The sequence below is a fragment of the Macrosteles quadrilineatus genome, unplaced genomic scaffold (assembly GCF_028750875.1).
Source record: "Macrosteles quadrilineatus isolate MER2022 unplaced genomic scaffold, UCM_ALF_1.0 Scaffold_2__2_contigs__length_208266976, whole genome shotgun sequence".
NCBI classification, from domain to species: domain Eukaryota; kingdom Metazoa; phylum Arthropoda; class Insecta; order Hemiptera; family Cicadellidae; genus Macrosteles; species Macrosteles quadrilineatus.
This window is the reverse complement of record NW_026542595.1, coordinates 174,174,361-174,197,879: the sequence shown is the minus strand read 5'-3', so window position 1 is coordinate 174,197,879 and position 23,519 is coordinate 174,174,361. Positions and strand designations below refer to the sequence as shown.

Here is a 23,519-nt window from a genome sequence, read left to right as displayed (position 1 = left end):
ATGCTGGGGTACCAACTTATATCACTTTGTAAACTATACTGTTGTGATCATAAAATTTATGATTAAGTTCTAAGATCTATTTCCATTTATACAACATCACCGAAAATGGGCCCCTAAAGGTTTTCCCAGGGGGAGGGAGGATCGTTATAGTGCTGCTACTGATTCATCAGTGCCCCTTGCTCAAAGAGACTGGGACAGTGGCGTCATCCTGTAATCCAGCTACTAGGTCACAAATTGTGGATGTTTATTGACAAGCACTGTGGATGCGGTGGTCCCTAGTGTGGATTAACTAGTGAGTACCCTAGTGAGTAGTGACTACGACTATCCGCAGTGCTATCCTGATAATTAGACAAATTTGTTAATAAGTACAAGGAACAAATGTGGTTCTGATTCCAATATAAACTGTAGATACCAGTGGATAGGCTGTTAATTAACAGCTGTGTCCAAGGAACATGTCAGCATTAGTCACGTACAGTAACAAGACTACAAGATCGAGCCACTCATCCTACAGCATATTCTTCACTCATATTTGGGTTAAAATACGCACATATAGTGGCGTCCCCATCTTAAATAATTGATATAGTAAAATGAAATGTAAAAAAAAAAACAATATACAATGATGCATTACTTTATTAACAACCAACAAAAATTTATACAGCCTAAAAGTATTCTATAAGCAGTAAGCACAATGATGGAAAATTACAATAGGTACCATAAACATCAGCTCCCTTAAAATGTTTGACTAAAATTTTAATTTTTGTAACAGGACAAGAACTCCCAACCTATGATGCTAATTAACTGAAAATGGTCCAGGGTTTAGATACTCGATAGTCGATAAACTATTGGGATTGAAACTACAGGTTTGAATTACATGCCATACTGCATACACTTATGACTAAACATGTTACCAGCTTTAAACTGATAAAAATCTAATGAAAAACTATAGCCTAGTGAGATATGCATAGCTAATATGCAAAATAGTTTAATGAGTGAAATGTTACAAAAAACAACTATATTAAAGTAGGTAGGGTAGTTGATAAAGTAACTAATGGAAAATAACAAGTTGATTATGGACCAAAAGCATTAAAAAACAGACTGATGATAGGTCTTCTTCAGTAACCAAAAGGTTCTGTTTAAAACAGGTTGACAAACAATCAATGACCAGCTTGAACATTTTGTAAAGGAGCACTTCAATTGACACATTAAAAGCAATTTATTAGCTTATGTTGGGAATTGTAGTACAGTGATGAAACACAAGTTAACAAAACAAGCCCTGTGTAACCAAACATATAAACTAGAAAATGCAACAAGTTTAGTTTGTTTTTTATAACAAACCAACAACCTTTTCGGCTAGTAGGATTATATAGCACTTTATTTATATATATAAGAGAAAAAACATCTAAGACATAATACATGGTAGTATTTGACATTTGGAAAACAAACAGTTGCTTAAGTATGAGCATACATATTTGCACAAACTCTCTATACCGAGCTCTCAGGCAAATTTTAAAACGGCTACTTCGATTATTCTTGAAAACAAAGTAATTGAGAAAATAACAAGATAAAAAAGTTATAGGTGAAAAATTTCCGAATACGTTGTATGTAATCTCATATTATTCGGTTCGGTATTTTAATTACCCACTAAGCAAAAAAATTAACAAGTCCCACCTAAAATCCTAAAATTAAATTTTTTATCCAGTTTGTAGTAACCATACGATTGATTTCATATAGTACCTGAGTGTTTTATAAGTTCATTGACAAGACAACAGACTTATGCTAAACTATAACCTATCAACTAACATTGACTACATAACAAAGAATAACATTTCAATAATAAAAACAGTGTAGGGTAATTAGACTGTCTCCAACTATATACATATGAACAAATAGGTACATCAACACAGTGAACAGCTCTTTAAGTGACGTTTAAATGAAAAAGGTGTTTACCTTAATTTACAAAACTTAATAGTATAATAGTCAAAAATAAAAATGCATTAAATATGCATTCAAACACACACTTTTGTGTTGTATATTAAGTACTATAGACATGCGAGAAACCCAAAATATTCCTACAATACTGTCTTCTACATCACTGACTATTATACTATTTGTTGTATTAGTTTTCTTGATTCACTTTCATTATTAGTTTCGATTAAATGTGGAATATGTAGTTAGATTCAAACGAAATCTAATCTATGAAACAAAACAAACAGTAAAAACAATAACAATTATTTTATGCAACAAACTATAGTTTTGACTATACAACTGTTAATTAACAACATTACACGGCTTAATGAACATAGAAAGGATCACATTGCCTCACATCGGTTCTACTGAAAACCAAAAACAGTTTTGGCCCTTCATCCTCATGACTGTGTTCTTAGGTTAAGTAAACCAAATGTGTTCAAAACTTTATCGACGTCAAAACAAATTTTTTTTACCTAAACATACAAACAAGTTAGGATAAAGTCATTAGGAACACCAGGGCAAGTAACAGTCTATAAGCCAATGAGGCCGGCCATGCCCAGTCTATCCACCACCACAAGTTGTGCGACCGCTGAGTCTCGGAGAGAGAAAATGTGAGCAAGTTCCTGTTCTGTCTTAGCCAGTGGGAGTGCTTTATTAAACAGCTCTACTGCCTGTCTCAGGTTACCTCTGTAATCAAAGGAAAATACTGTTAATACTGTGTTCTACTAATAAGAAATAAGTAAATAAGGCATTCAAAGGCAATTTTCAATGTTTTTTATGCCCAACTTTTATACATCTCTACTAGGCTCTATCCCGGAACCATTTTTACTCTTCTATGGCATGATTGGGTTGCAGGGTTATTACTTACATAAAACTAAATTGGTTTACACGATTATAACCCGAGAACAAAATGCCACGTTGCACCATAGACCAGTTTGCTTAAGTTTTAAGGTAAGGTACAAAGGTGTTACAAAGTTTTACCAACTGACTTAGGCCAAAACTAAACTAGGCTAATCTTTCCAAGATTATGTATGTACAAAAGGATGTTGATTTTCTTTACTGAAGCGACCATAAAAGAGCAATAGTTCTGTAGGTCAAAATCTCCTGAGGAATCATTATACAACTACAGACAAGAAAGACGTTCTTCAAACATCAAACACCACTTCAGGAAAATGAAGCCTATGGTCAAAACTAGATCTATACGCAGATAAATCACCACATACTATGAGAAATCTCTCGCAGTTTGAGAGCTTAGTGGACAGAGCAGCAGCTCCCTGCATACTTTAGTACGGTATCCATTGGGACATCCTTAACCTTTTAGCACATCTCTTCAAAATAAATTTTCTTAATTTATTATTTTCATACATGCAACAGAAAAGCATGGTCAGGACAGCTGTTATAAAAATGTCTATCTGACTTATCTTACAAACAATACTAAAGCAATTTAATTCAAAACTAACACGAGACAACCTATGAAGAGGCCAGGCCTATTCTATCTCATAAGAATAAGTGATCATGATTTTACCTTTGTACTTCGATAGTGGCAAGAGTCTCATAACAAAAAGAGCATTTATTGTCAACTTGAATGCCTTCATTGATGTACTTGATAGCAGCATCCACGTCCCCCTTCCACTGCAATTGGAGCAATGCTGAAAATACAAAATATTATTATATAAAACAAATATGATAAAATTGTGTTGGGAATTCAATTAAATATATCAATATCATTGTTAACCTCTACTCGATACAATAGAATTTTTAGTGGGTCGTCTGGACAGACAGTGTAAAGAAAAATAAAATAATCTTTACTTATATTTTGGGTAAGGAATAACAACTACTTTATTACCTTACTTAATTGATCATTCCATCAAATAAAATCACCTCACACCTTTATGTAATACAATTTAGGTATTCCATACAGGTGTGAGTGTTATAAAAAGTTGCCCCCTGGTGGGGGTTTGGTAATGAAATTTAATTAATTTAATCAGACAACTGAGGACAAATCACAGAGCTGGCAGTGGAAGTAAGATGTTGTATTGAGCCCTGGTAATTATATATCCCAGAAATCCGATTTATGGACCGTGAGAGGTCTGATATGTCCTCCTGTAAATACCTTCTATGATCTTAAACTTAACACTTCTTAAAATGTAAATAAATGTATACCAATACTCTGAATGCAAAATGTACTCTTTGTTGAAACTTAATTAAAAAATGGCAATGATTCTGTATTACTGAAATGTTAATACCAAACACTGATTAAACCAATACGTAATAATTTGTATAATAATATTCAATTTACTGATATTATTTTTTTTTAATGCAATTGTTCGGTTAAGCCGAATACCTTGACCAAGACAAACACAGGAGAATTAATAAAATTGTTGAAAGAATAAGCTCAGTATAATGTCACTTTAAATATTTATAAATGTCACAAATAATCAATAACAATTCAAATTCCTGCTCTACTAACACTTCAATTGAATAGGGGAGAGTATTGATTGTGGTTTTTGACTTTCTTTACTGAGATACTGACAGCAGAGCCTCGGGAACCTAACCTAGGTTTGATTTATTTAATCTATTTTTAGGCTATTAGGCTTCCCAAATCAGTGTATTTATTAACAACTGGCCAGTTGGTCTTATTATGCAAAGGGGCTATTCGTAGTTCTGTGTACAGCACACTTTGTTGCTCAGTGGCAAACTGGGCCAAATCGACTACTGAGTCGATTGTTTGATTTAGGTTAATAAAATGACTTTTTATGGCGTTAATGGAAGCCTGTCCTTATAGCCTGTATTGAAACCTACCCTTCAACCAGGACAATGCTCTAATTCAAACTGAATTTGTACACAATCAAATACTCTCAGAGATCTCTTTATATAGTTTAGAAGTGTTTTTAAAATTAAATATTAAGTAAGAACAGTTGTAACAATATGGCGTGACAGACAGATGACAATGATATAATTGAAGTTAAATACAAAATTTACAATATGAAATTTAATTAACATAAAGATTTACCCAAATTATTGATCCAATAACACCTACAAATGTATCACAGTATATATTCAAAATAAGTAAATGGCGCTAACTTTAAGGCAATGTGACCAAATTACATACTAAGACATGAAACCTGCAAGAAACATGATCTAACAAATGTGAATGTGGACAGATTGGCTCGTCTTACACAATTAAATACAAATTACACAAAACATTTACTTACATACACAGAAGACAACTTTTACGACACTTAAAACATATAATTACAACACTGTACTTGGGGTTGGCTCCACGAAAATGGTCAAAATTTGACAAATTTTGCCTGTCGACGTCGAACTTAAAGACTCGATTTCTTTAATCAATTCGTAATTTAGCAAACGCTGTTTCACGGTTCAAATACCAATGCACCCCGGAAATCGAACAATTGATTTCGTTGGCGAAATACACGTTACGACTAGGCCTACCAAAAGTGAGTTTTGCGAATAGAAAAGGAGAATTTAAAGATTTTCGATCATCGCGACTCAGAGCCTGATTCCCAAGTGAAGCGACCGTTAGAAAGACGTCCACACAAGTCAACAAGTTGATATCACTCCGCGCTCACGTGATTGGCCGTTGTTGGGTCCTTGCCTTCGCGCGTTTTCTGTTTGATTTGAATTTGAATCGGTACAACAGTTAGCAATATACCAGTTGCTCCTGAACGCCACATAAAATAGCAGACATTTGTTCAAGGACACACCCATTGCTCAGGGTATAATTGTAAAATTAGACTTGCATCTACAACTTAGGAGTTTAATAGTCCTACTAATATTATAAATGAGAAAGTTTGGATGTATGTATGGATGTATGTTTGTGACAAGTGAACGCGAAAAATACTGGTCGGATTGGGCTGAAATTTGGCATGATGATAGCTCACATTCCCGATTAACATATAGGCATATTCTTATTTCAAAAATCCTTTCGGGCTCCGCCCCAGTGGCTCTGGAGTTTCCCATGTTAACCTTATGAGAAATGGAATTATTGAATCTTAACAGCTGTTTCAATTAAACAAGTTGGTTCTGTTCTATGATGTTCAATAGCATTAAAGTTACAAGGATTACCAACAGGGTGCAGCACTATTATTTCTTTTACATTTATGACAACAGCTAATTTGCAACCAAAAGGTGAGTGAGCGTAGCGAACGAACTTCAACCTGGAGGCGAGTTAGCGTAGCGAACGAGCTAACCTGAAGGCAAGTGAGCGCAGCGAACGAGCTCCCACCTAAAGGTGAGTGAGCATAGCGAACGAGCTCCAACCTAAAGGTGAGTGAGCGTAGCAAACAAACTTCAACCAGGACGTGATTGAGCCATGCGAACGAGATAATCTTGAAAATTAAGAAGTTAAACGGGGCAAAGCCCGCGGGTTACAGCTAGTATCTTATAATTAGACCTACCATATGTTACAACATGAACAGAACATTTTCTAATCTAGCTGAGGGTTTGACCCCTTATTAGCCTACTAAATAAATGATTTATAAATTTTAAACAAAATATGACTAACATAACTGTATTCACTTTATCATTCGGGACCCTTCCATTGAAAGAAAGAATGAGAGCTTAGCCCTGCTATGATAACAATAACATCATACAAAAATAGTTTTAACATTTGATTTTCCTGATAGTGGCTCATTCAAACCCCATTATTACTATAAAGTTGGCCACAAATTTAACACAGGAATGAAATATCTGCTTTGTATTAGTGTATTTAGAGTCAAAGCTTTAACAGAGCAAATTTCCAAACACATTAGCTCAATCACGTTCTTGTTTCTGTCTTCTTCCCTGTACCTAAACTAATTTCTTTGGCTATCTAGGTCGAAAACGCTGAACAAACCCCAAAATTTGGAAAATAAATAAATTACAAACCTCTGTGCACTCTGATGGTAGCGTTAGCGGGATCCATCCGCATTGCACTGTCGTAGTAGTTATCCGCCTCATCAAACTGTTGTTGGTCCATGAGCACCTGATTGGAAATCACTAAACTTACAAAATAGTTTGATAAATGAATATTCAACTAATATTTTTCTAACACGGACAATTTGGTTTGTACCGGTACTAATAAAATTGATTTTCATATTGCCACATTATAAAAATAACTTTTGATTTACCAAAAAATATTTCACTTTTCAAACTAACAACAATAAAAATGTATGTAACAAATACTATTTATCCTCCTTATGATCAAACTTGAGGTCTTATAAACTTATTATAGTCAGTTAGGATTCATAAATAACATGTTTAAAAATAATCTAAAGCTTAAAAGTTACACATCAGTTGAAAAGTTTTAGAACTTTCACAAAGGCCTAACTACTTAATGCAGTTCTTTAATGAGATTTGCCTACCCTACACTATCAAGTACCTAGAATCACATTCCAAACTGACAGTGGTGCAAAAAAAAATGTAGGCCTACTACCTCGATTGGATGGTCTTGGCTTGACAGGATGATAATGTGAGTTATAAATTATTTTATTTATTTATCTAAGAAAATATTATTTGGAATACATAGTGTTTAGTTTATAATTAGTATTTTAGGAATAAGATTCAGCAAATAATGTTTGAAAAAAAAACACTCCGCTCATTCATTCAATTACCAGTGATTGCGTAAAGATAGTGTCGTTAACACTATTTATGCTAGTTGCGTACACCACTTTACCTACGACAGTCATTTAATTACTAAAAATCACTACTTATAACTTCTAAGAGAGGTTATGTTTTCGTTTATAACCTCTAATTGCCACTGACAGTGATGCAACGAAACATTGTACCAAACACTAACTGCACCACTCAACAATTAAATTGGCCTGAACAGCTGATTATTTTAAGTTTGAATCTTTACAATTTTACTTCTTCTCTCTCAATCCTTGAACCTCATTGGTCCGTTACCCGTGTTGAGTAAAACTATGCTGTGTTGAGTAAAACCGTAAAACTTATATGAGTAAAACAATGCTGTTATGAAAAACTTTTCAATTCTAAGAACCAAACTGAAACAACTACTTTAAAAGAATGTAACGTAGGTACCGGTACTGTAACATTTACAGTATTACAGCTCATATTTTCAGACTTTATCGACAAAATTCACCATTTTACCCACCTGAGCGAGAAGCGCATAAGCTTCCGAGCAAGCGGGGAACTTCCTGATGCCTCTCTTGAACTTCTCAATAACCTTGGCGATGCCCGAGGAGCTGTTTTGCTGTACTGCTCGTCTATACTGAGCGTAGTAGCCTTGCATCATCCCTATAGCAAAGTCAGGGTCCAGGCTTACACACGTGTTGTAGTCTGCTATGCTCTGCTCCACATTGTCTGTGAGCAGATTAACCTGAAATTGTACATAGAGATTATTACTTTTTGGGATTACATCTGAAATACAGTGTAAGTTAGTTAATTTAGGGTCGATATTTGCTTTGACTATGAAAAAAATAGACATCCTAAAGTTCAAGTTGATTCCAGTTTTAAAACTAATGTAGTACTAGGCCACCGACAGTGTGAAAAAGTTAATTATTTGTATTTCTATACTTATTTCTGCCCTTTCTATACTCCATCTATTAAACTGAGCCCAAATGAAAGGAAAACTTATTGTAAAGTGTTAATTATAGAATATTTGATGTCAAATCAATCATAAAATAGTCAAAAGACTAAGAGAGAAAATACAGGGTGTCCTGTCTAGGAACTCTCTACCAATATTTTATATTATAAAAGGTATAATGTTACCTGGATCTGCCAAAGTAATCCAAATTTGGATTACTTTGGCAGATCCAGGTAACATTATACCTTTTATAATCTAAAACAGTAATCCTGAGACAAGAAACAACATGAATATTTTATAGCATTGTTCCTGGGTAAGAAATGTATCTAAATATCATATTTAAATTGTCTGAAAGTCCTTAGTTACTCTCACGCTGGCCATTTTGTTTTATTCACTATTTTTTCTTTTTTCTAAAAAGTGGTTAATCATACAAAATTGAAACTTTGCACAAACATTTATGACAACTAGACAAAGCTACAAAAAAAAAATTATGACAATTTTCCAAATCCATAAAACAAAACAGCAGCTATTTTACAGGAATAACTTTTTAAAGGCAATTTAATTACAAATCGATTGACACCTTTTTTTATGGTTGGACGAATATTAACTGAGATATGGCAGCTTTAGTGATACGTGACCGCATGCCTCGGCATGCACTGCAACTAACCTCCAGTGATTTCATTTTAATATTTTAGGTGTTTTTTTTAAATTTTAATATTCTTTCCTGTTCAATAGCAGTTAGCAAATCAACCGGATCCAGGAAGCCTCAACTCTATTATATCCCGGTTAATGGGAGTTGAGTTTAGCCTGAACATAGTTTGGAAAGGCTTATTGGGAATGGAAGGAAAGGAGGGTACCGGGATCTGACGAAGGAGCAGTAGCTGGCATCTGACCTGGCCTCTGTGTAAGTACAAGTCAGGAATGTTGGGTGCAAGTCTCTCGGCCGTTGCCAAGTCTTCAAACGTCTTCTCCTTCTCATTGGACTGAAGGTACAGCGAGGCCCTCTTGATGAGTGCGTTCACAGTTATCTGAATCAAGAGTTATATGTTTTTAGTACCAAACAAAAATACAACAAACAAGATCAAGAAGGAATAAAATGTGTTTTTTCTTTTTTTTCTACACCAGTAGCATTTTAACTGGGTCAAAGTTAGTTTTTAGATAAAACGCTTTTAATGGAAAGCAGTCTCAATCTATTTATGTTTTGTGGAAGTGCTAGGAATTTAACCTGTCCCTTCCGCACCAAAGTCCCGAGATGCTAACCACTCTAGAGGCCAACAACGCAATTACCTCAATTCGCAGTACATGAGTTCCTACACAAATCAAATCTTTAATCGCCTGCAATGTCTACGCTGTTCAATAAATTACATGACTAGTCACTGGTTAAAACAAAGGAAACCCAAGTGGATGAAAACAACATACATCACCTAGCCTATGTTACCTGAAAAAGTTAGTTTAAACATTTTTCCTATAAAGAAGTTCTTATATTGGTAAGAAATATCAAGGTCATATTTTTGTTTAAGGAAAGGCTCTAGGCCAGGATTTTAAATTGTAGAAAAAGGAGGATAGCAGCTAGCTTACCTTGAAAGTGTGGGTAGGCCATAGAACACTGTGCACACAATATTTCGTCCCCTAAGGGACTTTGTCAAGTGTAGAGAAAGAGTTACAAAATGGCTGCTGTCAACTATGCAGAGTTGCCACATCTCATTGGTCATTTTGTAACTCTTTCTCTACACTTGACAAAGTCCCTTAGGGGACGAAATATTGTGTGCACAGTGTTTTTCTACTTGTTCTATGGCCTACCCACACATTCAAGGTAAGCTAGCTGCTATCCTCTTTTTTCTACAATTCAAGGTCATATTTTGTGACTTTTCATTGGGTATCTATTTGCCCCGGAACTCTTAACCTTTTCGGGCTAACCGAACTATACCTTTTAAACAAATTTCTGACTAGGCCTACCGGTAGTCACTTTTTACGCCGTGTTACACTTTCTTCTTGCAAGGCTTCAAATTACATTATTATTAGGTTTTGTCTACTGGAAGTCCTTCCTATATACAGGTTGACAGTTAATTAAGTCTTAGGACGACTATAACTTTAAAACTAAATGAGACATCACAACCAAATTTGGCATATCATCACTGGTTAAGCTACTTTTTTGTGTACATGGTGTTCGGATGTCACCTATCGGGGACAGCCCGTAGAGAGTAAGTTTAAAATTGTAAAGGTAAGGGTGATACATGAAATTAAAGGTCTTGTTGAACCAAAAACAATGCTGCAAACCGGATCTCAAATGGACAATTGGGGAAAAAATGACTGCTGTTAAGCTTATTGCTGTAGTTTTAGGTTTTCAAATTCTTTTTCAAGCGATTTGGATAGTTGGAAGTTTTAGCTCTAAGTCTAAATTTTTAAGGTTTTTGTTTACTTTACATAGCCTCTAATGAATCAAACTTTGTTTTTATCCACTCCATGAGCAGTATTTGCTTACGTTAGTGTTGTGTTCTGTGGGTGTAAGCTCCTGGCCGATTATAGTGTTGAGGTCGTCTAATGCAAGATTGTTTTGGCCTCTGAGCAAGTACATGGTGGCTCGTAGCAGCAAGGCCTCGGGTTCGAGCCCTTCGCCAGCAGTTACAGCTTCTGTACAAGTCTGGATAACTTCATCGTAGCGTCCTCGCACCAACAGCTGTTTGGCTCGTTCCAATAGACTAAAAAAATGACAACGCATTATTATACCAAATGATTGATTCCATTTATCTCTTTGTAAAATGCTATCAGTGATTTTGTGTCTTTACGTAGCCCTATATATTTACCCCTGGACTATAACTTTATCAGCCCGCTAACTCTATCACCTTTCCAAAAATATCCTCAAACTTACATTCAGTAGTTTATATGATGCTTAATGCCACTAAAGCAGGATTGTGTTATGATGTTGTATTTTCATTTTTACTTTCTATGGAGAAAGTACATCTAATTTTTTTAGTTTGAGTTTTGGTGAATGTATCCATTTTGGATCTTACCATACTGATCTCAAAAAAGTGGTTTTTAATAGTGATGTCTGTTTGTGTATGTATTTCCACCTTTCTTATTACATATAGAGCTATTATTGATGTTACTACAAACTACACCTGTGGTCAGATTAAGATAGAAATTCGGCATGTGGATACTGAGTCATCAATCTCTACTGTAGTGTTCCTTGTTTGATTTTTTTCAGTGTGATTTTTGTAAAAATAAAACAATAGGCCTAAATGGAATTTTGTTTAAAAGGCTTAAACAATATTGGTTGAAGTTTAACATATTAGAGCCCTTTTAACACGTTCACTGCGCTACGAGATCCCGAGGTTTCGTATCGTACCTAGCTCGTAGTGCGGGACCCATAATTTGGCTTCTTTCCAAAAGTTTCGACATTGATATTTCGGGGTACAGTTGTCGTAAAGAAATGAAACTTGTATATATATAATGCATTTTTCTTGATGTATCAACTAGTAGACATGAAATGAACGAGATGAATAGATCTCGTAACGCACTAAAGTAATAAACTTTTAATTTATTACGATACAAGGCCTCTGGGTCTCGCATCAAAAATAGTTTTTCCAAGCACCACATGAGGCTAATCGGGTGATTAACTTAGTAACTATGGCAACCTTTGTTGAATGTTTGGATGAAAGGAAACCCAAGAAATAATTCAAGAACAAAGAGAAAGAATAATGGCGATTTTATATGCTGTCATCTTTATGAGTTATCTAATGTTTTATAGGTTTACAATATATTAATCATTTTCATCTACAGGAACATAAATCTTTTATAACTATCGACGTGTTTCTCTTCTAAAACAGCACTATCGGATGCGTATTAAAGGTCACTGATAAATGACCTAAAATATCACGATTGTTCAATGTTGTATTTTGATGTAAAAAACAAATCATTACATTAATTCAAATATTTCTCCTGGTCCCTACTAAATCATACAAAAATCAATGCTAAATAATTGTCAAACCGGACCATGAATTTCCGATAAACAACTTTTGTATCATTGGTTTTTGTTTTGCGATAGGAATCCCCTTTCCCAGCCCTTTAGGGAAATGGTACAAGTCTAAATATAGCTTCAAGGTTGCACCCACCTCTTCCCCCCACCCACTCGACTCACGGTGGCACGCACTTATTTCGAGGTCTTTGCCCAACCCCAAAATTTTAACGAAATAAATACAGTAATTTGTAAACATATTTCATTTGTATTTTATTTAGCCTGAAATCAGCCGTAAGGAAACGCATTAATATAAAAAGTGATAATATAAAGATAAAATATATATTTTACTACGGTAACGATTATAAGGAATTCATAAATAAACAGATAACATGTATTTTTTTAAATTTGTTATTGTAGGAAAATAATAAATAATGAACTATTACAGCTGTGCGGTACGAGATCTCGGGGTCTCGTACAATGACGTCATATTCACTTCCTGGGCTGGCTGAAGATTGTCAACATTGTACTGGTTCACATAAACAAACACTCAACGCTCTCTCTCTTTTCTTTGCGAGGTTATGATGCGCAAAATATTACTGCGCAACGTAATCTCGGGGTCTCGTATCGCACCTATGTAATCATAGCGGACGAGACCTACAGATCTCGTAACGCACCATTGGAATAATGCAGGAAAATATACAACGCAGTGAACGTGTTAACTCTAAACAAAACTGTGCAACCCCCATTGTTGTAAAAATTGTGGTTTATAAAGTTATTGTAACTTTTAAGACTTTCCCCATAAAATATCATATTTAGGCTACAAACCTATGATAAAGGATTTTGACAAGCTAATGGGAGAAAGTATGTGTTAAGTTATAGTTTTCTTTAACTAAATAAAAAGCTTAAAAATTACATTGTGTTACATATTCATTTGATATACATACTTCTTTGTAGAATCAGCGGACTCACTATGGTTTATCTCAACAACTTGAAAGTCTGAGGCAGAGATGACAGGGTCGTTTGGAAATGTTGCAAAATAGTTCTTCACAAAGTGTGGAGATGGTTGAACTGGTGCTTTGTTTTCCATTGCCTTTCTGGCATTTAATTTACCTATACATTAATTACATATAAAATAAATGCAGTTAGCTCAATAAATGGTTATTGTATTCACTAATTATTTTAAAAATCCTTAAGATGTTACATAGTAGCTATACATTGAGGATGTTTTGAGTTCACCCGTTGGTATAATTATAATGTAACGTTAAGATTAAACAACACTGTTGTTTGTTACTGTTATGATTAATTAATTCTGTTAGTGTGAATATAACTGTTCTGTAAACTCACCTTATAATATTCATTTAGGCTAGGCCTATTCTATAAATGTTAAAGTTAATAAGTTAACAAAGATATGGATTACAAAAGGTGTTTTATTTAAACAAATGAACAATTAACATGCAATGAGAAAAGGCTTGACGTTACAATGAAAGGATTGACAATGGTGTATGGGGTTGAAATTAAATTGAAATAAAAGATAAATTTGAATAATAACTTGAAGGTTCAAATAATTTAGATGTGATATATCTCAGGGTAGGGTGTCGTGCTGGCTTGAATGCTAATAATTAATAAATTTAATAGTGTCCAAATAGGCCTAATTAAAGTGTTAAACTTACACAATCTCAACAATGGAAAATCTAATTTTGGTGTTGTCCAAAAGGTAAGTCCAATTAGTACAAAATTCAAAAGAGTTTAAAGAAAAGGTGTTCACATCACTCATTGTTGAACACATGGGATCACTTTCACTGCTTCTTAAATTTTGATTCCTTAAGGACTAATTTTGAAATGATATTATAAGAAATTTTGATGTATTGCAATTCTCTTACATATTTAATAAATAATTAGGTTGTGGGCGTTGTAAAAAAAAAATATAGGCTATGGAATGAATATTATTAATGATTAATTGAACATATTAATGAAATTATATAAATTAGGAAAATGAATATTAGGACAGTCTTTCTGAGGAGTGATTATTAGCTGTATGAATAGAAGTTAACATTAAAAAAAAAAAAAACTTAATACTAAATAATGAATGAAATGAAATGAAATATTACAGTTCTAAAACACAAATTCCGATTGAAATTGGGCCCAAATAAGATTCAATCCAAGGGTAATATTTGCATGACAATGAGTCGTTGTTTTTAAATTATTATCCTTTTGATACCAACTTCAAATCAAATCAAATCTTATCTTTGATTGATTATTATCATAATTATTACAATATTTTTAGAAGCTCTCCTTAGCTTGCAATCAATGAATTAGGCTACTAATAGGTACTAAATTGTGATCAATATGATTCTCACAGAGGGCATGCTATGTGTTTAAGTTTAGTAGGTAATAATCTACAAGATTAGGCTCACTGTGATGACACTAACCCACTTCTTTGAGAATAAGATCGGCCATTTCTAGGGTGCGTTGGTTTTGGAAGTTCTCTAGAATACACATCGCCGTGACGTCCTCAAGACATCCAGTCAGCTGGCCCAGTGTTTGGTAGGCTTTCGCTCTTCTTGAACAAGCCTTTACATACTTCGGATTGAGCTCCAGTGCTTTTGAGCAATCTTTCACAACTTCCTCTATCTTGTTCTAAACATAAACAAATTTCAAAGGTACACATACATAATGTCGTCACACTGGTTTCTTTTCTGTTCATAAATTATGAAGTGTTTGTATACTATTGACAATCATTGCAATAGTTTAATTGTTCACAATGTTAACCAATGGCTAAATGTTTTTAAAACCAAAAGAAATACTTTTTGTCCAAAATTCTCAGAATGTATTGTCTAGTTAATGAAAAACCAGGGTGGACATCCGTATCTGTTTTAAAAAACAACCGAATGAAAATATCGATGATATATCAAATAATTTTTCATTCGGTTGTTTTTGACTAGAGATGCGAAGTGTACCCAAAAACTATTGTAGGCCTTATGTTATCATGTACACCCATTTTATATACAGTAGAGAGTCAAAAATCCGAACCAATTGGGACCGTAGGTAAGTTAGTTCAGATAACCAATTTGTTCGGATTTTCAAACATAGCCTATAAATGCCTAATAGACACATAATTAGGCCTACAGTATTAGTAGAGCTTACATTGGAAACGAACAAAACAAAGACTGGCTCCGCGTGTTCACTCATCTCAATACCAGGCATGCTAATTAAATATTTTAACCCTTCCCGGACGGGCGAAATCGTGACATAGAACGGGAAAAAATTATAGGAAAAAATAAAAATTATTTTTCCTTATTTGTCTTTTGTTGTTCAAGTATACATAAATAAACATAAAATAACACTTCATACTGTCAAAATAATTTTTTACTAGTTTTTGAATGTGCGGATATATCTGCTACCCGTCCACAGATGAGAAGAAAAACAGCGGTTATATCCGCCACCCGTCTTTAAAGATATGACTATGACAACGTTAGGCAATAACTAAAGAACGATAATGCAAACAATAAATAAAGACAACGTAGTGTTGAGCACAAAATGTCGAGGGGGGCTTAGGAGAGGGGGGTGGTGCACGGGAGAGGGGGAGGATCGCGAGAGGGGTAGGCGTGGGTGAGAGGGGGGAGTGCGGGAGGGAGGGCAGCCATGGAGAGAGCAGGAAAGTGACGCCTTGGTACCGCGAAACATCTAGTTACTGCTCAAGCACCTGCCAGTCTGTCTGAAGAGAAGGCGGATATATCCGCTTCCCGTCCGGAACATCAAAAACTAGAGGTGTGCGGATATCCAAAAAATCGGGTCGGATTCGGTTCGGTTCGGATATCCGTAACCGAACCGAGCCCAAATTCGATATCCGACACTATCCGTTATATATCCGACTTTTTCGGATAGACAATATATTTTGACGTTTTGGACAGAAAACTAACTCCATAACCACCATTAGTTTCCCAGGACAAAATTACAGCAATACGTTTCCAACGACCTAACAGCAAACGGCAAAGAAGCCGTATGATGCAATACCGATAACTAGTTTAGTCGTTATCGGCTGTTTTGCTTTACGATTAGATTCGTCAGGAACGAACAGACATATAGCAGAAAAGAACTACCATGGTCAAATGAAAGTCAACTCGTGCTTGTCTCGCTCCTGATACTAGGGGCGCTGCGTAATAGTTTTTTTTTACAGTACTGTTTCAAAGTAGAAAAATCTAGCCTACTACTGTGATGTTGCGTAAACAATAGATTTAATGTTTCCCGAAAAAAGTCAGAATAGAAACAATAGAAAGGCAACACAATAGAAGGGTGGGAGGGGTTGGGCAATGACCTCGAAAGGAGCGCGGGTAATGAGTCAAGTAGGACCGTAGGGGGAAGGGGTGGGTAAGACGTTGAAGCTATCTATAGACTTGCACTACTTCCCTAAACCTAAAGGACTGGCCGGCGAGTGGTATTCCAATCACAGGACACGATACGTTGTTTTTTGGATATTCATTGCCCGGTTTGACTTTGGATTGTCTTACTGTGTAGAAACTTTGAATAATAAAAAATAAAGTTAGAACTAACCACGATTATTTAGCATTGATTGTGTACATATTAAATGATTAAACGATAGGGACCATGGATTTATACAAACTTTTGTCGTGATTTTAATTTCAACATCAAAATACAATATTGCACAATCGTGATATTTTAGGTCATTGACCTTTATTATGCATCCGGTATTGCTGTTTCAGAAGAGAAGCACGTTGATAAATTATAAATTGATATTCCCGTAGTTAAAAAGAATTATTTTATAAACCTATAAAACAAAATCATAAAATCTTACATAAAGATAACAATAACAGAAATTGTAAAAAGGGTATAAAGATAACAACGTTGTTATTCTTTCTCTTTATTCTTCTATTTCTTGGGTTTCCCTTCATCACGCATTAAACAAGTTGCCATGGTTACTAATCACCCATGTCGTTATCAGCTTTTGTGACATAGCGCACAGCAAGGGGTAAAACTTGAAGAAAATCGGTTAATTTTTACCTATTATTTAACTACCAATGAATGTACTACTTTATTGGTATTTGGTACTGTATTAAATCGGTCAAAATGGCCGATTTTTTTCAAATTTTACACCAAATTTATTGACATTTCAAGGTAAATATTAATAAAACAATTATTACCAAATATTTTTATTCATTTAAAAGATTGATTTGTGGTATTGGGTTCCCCACTGAGTGCAGCCGAGCGGCACTAATGAGGGTCGGACCTTCTTGGGGGTGAACAATAGACGGCTTATCAGACCAGACCCTCCCCAGTGGTCTGGAGAAAGCTTGTAAACAAACTATTGCACAATGCACAAGCGTGACTTGACATTGGGCTGCTTCAACTATAATTTTGTCAAATGAACTGTGATGTTTCAAAATCAAAAACAATAATTTGGGACCATACTGCTTAACAATAATGGACTGCAATTATTGTTGAACATACAATCCATTTTTAACAAACTAAGGCCCGATTTCACCAAATTCTGGCTAACGATGGTTTAGTTAAACTTCGGTTAAAACTAACCGATGATTTAAACCACACAGTTAAGGAAATCTGGTTTCACGAACGAAAACGCGTCAAAACTAACGCTGGTTTTATAAACGAGAGTTTAGAGTAAAATCCAGGTGGCAGTGGCAGTGAACTGTCATAATATCGGGCTTTTACGGGAGCAAGTAAACATAACCTAGAAAATAAATTAGTGTTCAAAATATAATAATAAAAAATAAATAAATCAGAGGTAGTGAAAACAAAACTGGAGACAGCAAGCTTAACAATAGATTCTGAGTAAAATAACAACAGAAAGCAAGAATAAATACCAAAACAATTAGCATCCTACTAATATTATAAATGAGAAAGTTTGGATGTATGTTTGTGACAAGTGAACGCGAAAAATACTGGTCGGATTGGGCTGAAATTTGGCATGATGATAGCTCACATTCCCGATTAACATATAGGCATATTCTTATTTCAAAAATCCTTTCGGGCTCCGCCCCAGTGGCTCTGGAGTTTCCCATGTTAACCTTATGAGAAATGGAATTATTGAATCTTAACAGCTGTTTCAATTAAACAAGTTGGTTCTGTTCTATGATGTTCAATAGCATTAAAGTTACAAGGATTACCAACAGGGTGCAGCACTATTATTTCTTTTACATTTATGACAACAGTTAATTTGCAACCAAAGGGTGAGTGAGCGTAGCGAACGAACTTCAACCTGGAGGCGAGTTAGAGTAGCGAACGAGCTAACCTGAAGGCAAGTGAGCGCAGCGAACGAGCTCCAACCTAAAGGTGAGTGAGCGTAGCGAACAAACTTCAACCAGGACGTGATTGAGCCATGCGAACGAGATAATCTTGAAAATTAAGAAGTTAAACGGGGCAAAGCCCGTGGGTTACAGCTAGTAAGTAAATAAAGGCAAACCAATGTTGATCAAACATATTCGAGGAACAAATTGGTTGAGTTTTGTGGTCGAGTCGAGACTCATCAATCCAACTTTTTACAGGGATGTACAATATTCTGTTTGTTCACTAACCAGTTTGGTACATTTGAAGTAGTGAAAAACTGGAGTCAAAAGAATTACAAGAACGAGACACAATGTAGATAACACCAAAATAATTATTTTCTATAAAATACTAGCAGAATAATGACAATTTAGGTTTAGATTTTGGTTTACTTACGTCTGACCAAACGCAAAACAATTGTTTAACGTTGGGTTAGGGTTACCCAAAGCCGGGAGAAGGAAAGGGAGCCTATTTTTTCGAACAATGAAATAATAAATTTGATAATGTTGGTAGAAGAGCCGGGACACTCTTTTTAGCCGGGATAAAAGAGTACGGCTCTTGATCGCCAATCAGTTCAATGCGGTCGCTGATCGCAGATATACGCCTTAGCTAAAAGCCTTGTGGGATAACCTAAAGCAATGCACTATGTGGGATAGCCTAAACACAAACCACTACAGTGGTTTGTATTCATTTCCTAAAGAAAAAGGCTAAACGTTTTGATAGTTCATCTAATAATAAAATCAATTTCATCTTTGTTATTAAAATCATTAACCCTTTCTCTTATCCACCTAGTTAGGCGAACAACATAGGTTACTCTTCATTGCCATTACTTACTTTCAAAAGCTAATTCGTACCGTATTCTCTTCTACCAATTTGCCTTTCCATATAAACTTTAAACTTAAAGCCAGCTGATATTTACTTAACGAAAGATTAAAGAAGTTAACCCGTCAAAATTGGTCAGTTAATTATCTAACGACGGTTTAGTCTAAACTAGCGCTAACGGTGAGTGGTGAAATCCGATTTCGTCAGTTAAGAGCTAACTGCAGTTAGAGCAAGGCTTAACGGCGGTTTAAAAGTTTGGTGAAATCGGGCCTAAGATTATACGATTCAAATACAATTATAAAAATTGTCTTGGTATTTTACTTGGGGTAATGAAGTTATGTACAGGCTAGTGTAATTCTCGGTTCATCAAGGTTCTACTGAATTATGTTTGGCAGTGAATAAGTGTAGAATGCAATTTATAAATTCAGGGATACACACATTTTACAGAGTTATAAAGCCTAATTGCCCAGCATCAAATCGTGAGCTAGAATCTTAGTGCATTAGTGATGTTTTCTAAACTTGGCAAACCCGCAAAATGCCACTTAAAGCCAATAATCCGTTCCAAAAACGTAAGGAAATACAAAGTGAAAATAAACTTGAGATCGAACTCCTTGTCTTGTGAGAACCAGGAAACAAGATAAAACATAACCTCAAGTAAACAAGCCCAAACGTTTGACATCAGTCCTGCTGAGCTAAGGTGTGTGAAGATTTTGGCTGCTAGTGTACTTAATTCAAGCAACCAACTTTTGAAAATAAATGTTGTGAATTGTGATTTTCAAAGGAGAGAAAACTGTGGACTTGGCTAATTTGAAATTCTATAGTTCAAAATCGTCATTTAAGTTTATTTACACAGCTTTACATTGTTTTATAGGTTAAAAATACATATGCAGCTTATTATTAACCGCGAACTATCCGAATCCGAAAATATCCGAATCCGAACCTCCCAATATCCGATCCGATCCGAACCGAGCCTCAACTATCCGATCCGAATCCGATCCGAAATGAAATTTCACTATCCGCACACCTCTATCAAAAACCATAAGCGGATATATCCGCCACCCGTCCTTTATCACCAAAGACTTAGGCGGATATATCCGTCACCCGTCTCTACTGTATATATCAAACAATATGCCTACAACTTCAAGTTCAGTCCTTTACTTCTACACTGATACATGTTAATTGTTGAATGTTGTTAAAACAACAAATTTAAAACCACACAATCTAGACCTAACTGAGACAGTGGCGGATCCAGAGGAGGGCATAGGAGGCGACCACCCACTCGGGCTTACATATAGGCTATATATTTTACCAGGCCTACATGCAATACAGTAGTGCATACACATTGTGTAAAATAATTTGTCACACTAACTTATGACAAAGATATGGTATAAAACTGTCATTCTGGAGACTTAGTTTACACAAATTTCTGTAACCCGAACCCCCCAGACCCCCCGGTTTGCCCCCCCCCCCACCCTGTGACTGTTCTATATCCGCTACTGAACTGAGATGATTAACAATGTGTTTTTCATCAGCTTATACCTAAACTAAGTGTATTAGCAGTTTAACTTCTGGTTACTAAAAAGGAGTAGCCTATTTCAATCAGGACTAACTTATACACTTTTTAACATGGAGGGCAAGTCTTTTGACAGCATTTTTTACAAATATAATTTTAGTTGTTTAAACAGAATAAGTTAAGTTACCAGACGTTCGTAACATGCAGCTCTGTTCTGGTAGTATGTGGCTTGAATTGTTGTTTCAGAAGCTGGACACAAGTCGATGGCCTCGCTGTAACATCTTAAGGCATCCAAATACTCTCCTTTCTTAAAGAAATCATTTCCTGCTCTCTTAATTTGTTCAGCTCGTTCAAGTGGGGTTTGTACCTAGTAAACAATAAAGGTTTACGCTTAAAATGAAGGATAATAATCAGCCATAAATATATGTAAAAATCTAATTTGGATTAATTCAGCCTAAGTTATACTTAAGGCAATTGTAAAAAGTTTAAGAGAAGTATTAAATAATTAATTAATGCTTCTGTTAAGCCTCGTCCACACTGGTAGATTTGCTTGCAGACTATAGATTGTTTGTAAAATGTAGTGGAGTCTGCACAGCTAGCAACAGTCTAAACAAGTTTTGTATGAAAACTGTTTAAAAAACATTGTTCTAAGTTAATTCAAGTTTAAGTCAGGTGTCTCCAACCTTTTTTACCCAAAGTCCGCATTGTCAATCTTTGGAGCAAAGTGTTCTCTAAGTTAACACGTTTGCTGCGGCCTACTGCTATATCAGTAGTGTGCTCACCTGCCAAATATTGCGTCTATCTGAGCCCAGCACTCGGCCGGCGACAATGTGATTGTTGCCAGGCTGTAGCTTAGAATACGAGCTTTATTTAGGTGTAGGTTGGTACTAAACATTCCCGTAATCCCGTCTGGCAATGATTTTGTCCCGTTTTCGGGGATTTTCTCGATTCAAGCCATTTTACAAAGACTCTGGTTATTGATCCTGGCAGTGCTGCTCCCTTAGGGTGTTTCAGTAAACTACGTCCACTTTCGGGGTAACGCAGAACAATCACTACTGCTCTATTGTGATTCGTTTTACTGAGATATTTCAATGCCAAAGCGATCGCTGATTCAGTAGAGCGCCGGGGCTCCGCCCGGGCCTCGCCACAGCTGGGTAAAGGTTTTCAGCAGAGAACGTCAGGGGAGGCTCCAGAGGGCAGGCCAGGTAGGCCCGGGCCTACTCAAAATTTTGGTAGATAATTCAAAATTAGAAAGAAATTTAAAGCAATGGGCACTTCCATATCTGTTGGCACAATCAACCGAATGAAAATATCGATTGATATATTGATTGTTCGATAGGCTGCACTTTACTTGACGTCCTACACTCATTCGATTGTTTTTTCGATTTGATATTTTCATTCGATTGTTTCATTCGATATATCGTTTGGTTAGTTAGGTTAGGTTAACCTTACCTAACTAACCAAACGATATATCGAATGAAGCAATCGATTAATCGATAGATATTTTCATTCGAATGAGTGTAGGACGTCAAGTAAAGTGCAGCCGTTCGATATATCGTTCGGATAGATAGTAAGGTTAACCTAATCTAACTAACCAAACGATATATCGAATTAAACAATCGAATAATCAATTGTATTACTCATTCGGTTGTTTGTGCCAACAGATATGGAAGTGTACCCAAGCAATGTAATTATATGTGAATAATGGGATAATTATTTAAACTAGGTTGGTATGCTAATTATTTTGCATTTAAATTTCCCCTTTTTGCGGGGAAACCCTTCAAACCTCTCGTACCTCGATCAAACTCTTTCTTAAGTTAATCCTTGCCAGGCCTACCATAAAAATTATTCCTGGAGCCGCCCCTGGCAAACAAGTTAATAATAATCAGTTTATCAATAACTTAGCCTAGCCTATTTTGGAAAATGTGTTTGATAAGGCCCAAGTTATCAGGGGCCTAGCTTAGTTAAGCCATGTGTCTCTGTTAAGCTATAAGTTTTCAATTAAAGACACTAACCTCAGGTTCTTTGATCCCATTTTCTGACACCACGACCCCATTTGCCTGAGTATTAGAATCTGTTGTAATAACCTTGGACTTAGAAGAGGACCTCTTGTAGTACCACCAAACAATGCCTCCTCCAACTAAAGCGACACTAATACCAAGGCCAATTTTCCATACAGATTCCCCGTTCTTAGAAATAGGCCTAGCCACATCGTATATTTTCACTGGAACAACCATTTTAAGACAAACTATTACTAAACTTAAATAATTCCTTATCTTAGGAACTTCCTAACCTCACACATTAAATTAAAAGAAAACATTAAACAAAGTAGAGTGCATGCATTCGCATTGTTGAACTCAGTCAGAACAGACTCAGCACTCCAGCAGATAAGAAGAGGAAGTGAGTGAAGC

General features: G+C 35.5%; 1 protein-coding gene across 1 annotated transcript; it reads right to left on the bottom strand.

Moving 5' to 3' along the window:
* Positions 1 to 612: 612 nt before the first annotated feature.
* LOC128987250 (mitochondrial import receptor subunit TOM70-like) lies at positions 613 to 23,478 on the bottom strand. Its single transcript, XM_054408007.1, has 10 exons — positions 23,124 to 23,478; positions 21,296 to 21,475; positions 14,903 to 15,110; positions 13,418 to 13,583; positions 10,998 to 11,214; positions 9,409 to 9,543; positions 8,084 to 8,308; positions 6,859 to 6,955; positions 3,494 to 3,617; positions 613 to 2,655 (listed from the first exon to the last, which is right to left on the bottom strand). The coding sequence occupies exons 1-10, from the start codon at positions 23,343 to 23,345 to the stop codon at positions 2,499 to 2,501; spliced, it is 1,731 nt and encodes a 576-aa protein (XP_054263982.1). The 5' UTR covers positions 23,346 to 23,478; the 3' UTR covers positions 613 to 2,498.
* Between the last annotated feature and the right edge of the window lie 41 nt (positions 23,479 to 23,519).

Excerpts from the sequence above, each read along its gene's own strand:
- LOC128987250 (XM_054408007.1), bottom strand. The coding sequence starts at position 23,345 with ATGGTTGTTCCAGTGAAAATATACGATGTGGCTAGGCCTATTTCTAAG. Across the intron at positions 21,476-23,123 it reads ATGGGATCAAAGAACCTGAG|GTACAAACCCCACTTGAACG; the intron begins GTTAGTGTCTTT and ends ATTGTTTACTAG. Across the intron at positions 8,309-9,408 it reads TGTACTTACACAGAGGCCAG|GTTAATCTGCTCACAGACAA; the intron begins GTCAGATGCCAG and ends GTACAATTTCAG.